General features: G+C 37.5%; 1 protein-coding gene across 1 annotated transcript; it reads right to left on the reverse strand.

Moving 5' to 3' along the window:
- On the reverse strand, nt 1–2,062 carry LOC127499065 (uncharacterized). Its single transcript, XM_051869173.1, has one exon. The coding sequence runs from the start codon at nt 1,784–1,786 to the stop codon at nt 842–844; it is 945 nt and encodes a 314-aa protein (XP_051725133.1). The 5' UTR covers nt 1,787–2,062; the 3' UTR covers nt 1–841.
- Between the last annotated feature and the right edge of the window lie 579 nt (nt 2,063–2,641).

The following is a 2,641-nucleotide window of genomic DNA, read 5'->3' on the forward strand; positions in this document are numbered from 1 at the left end:
TGCAAGGCAGGGCAAGTTTATTTATAAAGCACACTTCATATTCAAAGTGCTTTACATGAAAAGGAAACAAATACATAAGAATAAAAATGGAATGCATAAGAAATAAAAACTCGTAATGAATGATGCGTTACACTTTCTTCGTTAGTTGAATACAGAAGGCGGTCTGGCGGAAGCTAGATATTTTACTTCATAACTTGTGAATTATGGATTTTTTCACTGATTTCAAATCACAAATTACATGCAGTTTTGAACATTTTACAATATATGGTTCATGCTAAATAACTAAATCATTCTTATATTAGTAAAAAAAAACATACAAAAATCATATATATGTAAATAGCATTTTTGAAACACATTTTCCATATTCTTAAAAGCACTGCATTAAATGATAAAGAGATGAAACCCCTAACAAACAATTCATCATTACATGATTTTAGTCCAATGACAGCTGGACAGACACAATACTACTTTTATTATCCACATCAAGATGTTTTTTTTTAAGTTCTAAAATAAAAGTCCTTTTATTTTGCACACATTTATCTGTTCACTAATAGATGAATTGCAGAGCCTTTCAACCAGTCCTTTATTCACATCGATTGCTCTTGATTTAAATTCCTCAAGTTTCTGAGCTCTTTGTCATTTTCAGGTTTCCTTCCTTTCTCAATCAAGTCCAGATGTATGAAAGAGGAGTTGGATGTAGATTTTAATGCCGTCTCCATTCATTTCTCCAAACACTGATAACACTCTTCCGCAAGCCTGATCTTCTCTGCCGCTCTTCTAGACTTCATTCTCTGGTTTGTTCAAACTTTTTTTCCTCCAAACTCCTCTTCATATTTCTTTTTTAGATCATCATTTGTTGTGCATATGCGCAGAGCCTTTCAATCAGTCCTCTGTTCTCCTCAATTGCTCTCCTTTTAAGTTCCTCAAGTTTCTGAACTCTTTCTTGATTTCCAGTTTCCTTCACTTTCTCAATCATGAAGTCTATATGTATGAAAGAGGAGATGGATGTAGATTTTAACACCGTCTCCATTAATTTCTCCAAACACTGATAACACTCTTCCACAAGCCTGATCTTCTCTGCCTCCATCTGCTGGATGTCCTCCTCTAGTTTGGTCATCAAACTTTTTTTCTCTCCAACCTCCTTTTCATATTGCTTTTTCAGATCGTATTTTGTTTTTGTGACCTTCCTTGTTTTAATCACATATTTGTTAGAATCTTTCACATGTTTAGTGTGGTCACACCTCCTCGTACAGACTGTACACTTTCCCTCTTTCATCACACTACACCATGAGAGATCTTTGACCCACCAGCATCCTGGATAGTGGCAGTTCTCCTCACAGACTTCACAGCGGGTCGCCTGTTTGCTCCATTCCCACCATGATGCATTTATTGGGACCGGTTCTTTGTAGGGTTCATCAACTTCATACTGAAAGTTGTTCTGCTCTTCTTTGTAATTTTCACATTTATCCAAAGCAGTTTTGGTTTGTTCAAGCTCTTGTTTTTTCAGTTCTGCCAGTTCGATTCTGTCCCTTAAATTGCCGACACTGGCGTCCAGTTGTTTTCTGGCTCTGAGCACACCTTCAGTCATGTGTAAGCTTTTTGGGTTTGTCTCATTCAAATGATTGAAGAACTTACTGAAACTTTCAACTCCATAGTCCCAAGACTCTTTGTAACTCTCTCTGTCTTCCTCATCAAAGTACTCACTCTGACAGTTGTCAAACATAAAACAAACATATTCATAATTTTTTACATATTTAACTATGGCTTCTGTGATGAAATTAATCATTCTTTTGGGAAGAATTTGTTTTTCCTTGTGTGTGAGGAGCAGCAAGATGTGTTTTTCCTATATCTTTGCCAAATAATGACAGAATTTCATCCAAGAGATAGCGCTGTCTCTCATGGAGTCGAGTCTCTGTTGCCTTCAGCACGAGACACACTGCATGAATTTCATGAATGCCGTCCTCAGATCTGAACAACTGCTGTAGAGCTTCAGAAATGCGTTTGTCTTTATCAATGCCCTCTGTGTCTCCAAATCCAGGTGTGTCGATAACAGTGAGAACGAATGGGCTGTTCGGCGCATAAACCTCATAAACAGTCACTGCTTTTGTCTGAGACTCAGTTTGGTCTTCAGATATCTCAGTGACCTCTAGCCACATCTTGTGTTCCCATCTGACCCCCATGATGTAATTGATCATTGCATTGATGAGGGTGGACTTCCCTGTTCCTGTTTCTCCAACCATTACAATGACCTTACGAGGTTTGTCTTCATTTTTCTGTCCAATTCTCTCTCTCCTTAGCAAATCTCCTTCAGTTAAGACTGTTGGCTTCAGTAAATATTTCGTAGTGGGTCCATCAGTTGATTTACTGTTTCTAAGTATTTCTGTCAGTTCACTCATCAACTGAGTAACTGAGTTTTCAGACCTACACAAAAAAGAGCACATTTATTATTCGTAAGGTAACGACATGGACAGCTGTGCTGAATTAATGTTCAATGTTCGTCATGTGACAACACTGTACATACGACTCTGAAACATTAATTGTTGCATGTTGTACACGGTTTCACACACTATTCTTAAAAAACACAGTATGCAGTATGTGTACATTACACAGTAATTTAGAGCCGTTCTGAACACAGCCGATA

This window comes from Ctenopharyngodon idella, chromosome 17, assembly GCF_019924925.1.
Source record: "Ctenopharyngodon idella isolate HZGC_01 chromosome 17, HZGC01, whole genome shotgun sequence".
NCBI lineage: Eukaryota > Metazoa > Chordata > Actinopteri > Cypriniformes > Xenocyprididae > Ctenopharyngodon > Ctenopharyngodon idella.

What these genes read in the sequence shown, in the direction of transcription:
- LOC127499065 (XM_051869173.1), bottom strand. Translation starts at nt 1,786, where the DNA reads ATGATTAATTTCATCACAGAAGCCATAGTTAAATATGTAAAAAATTAT.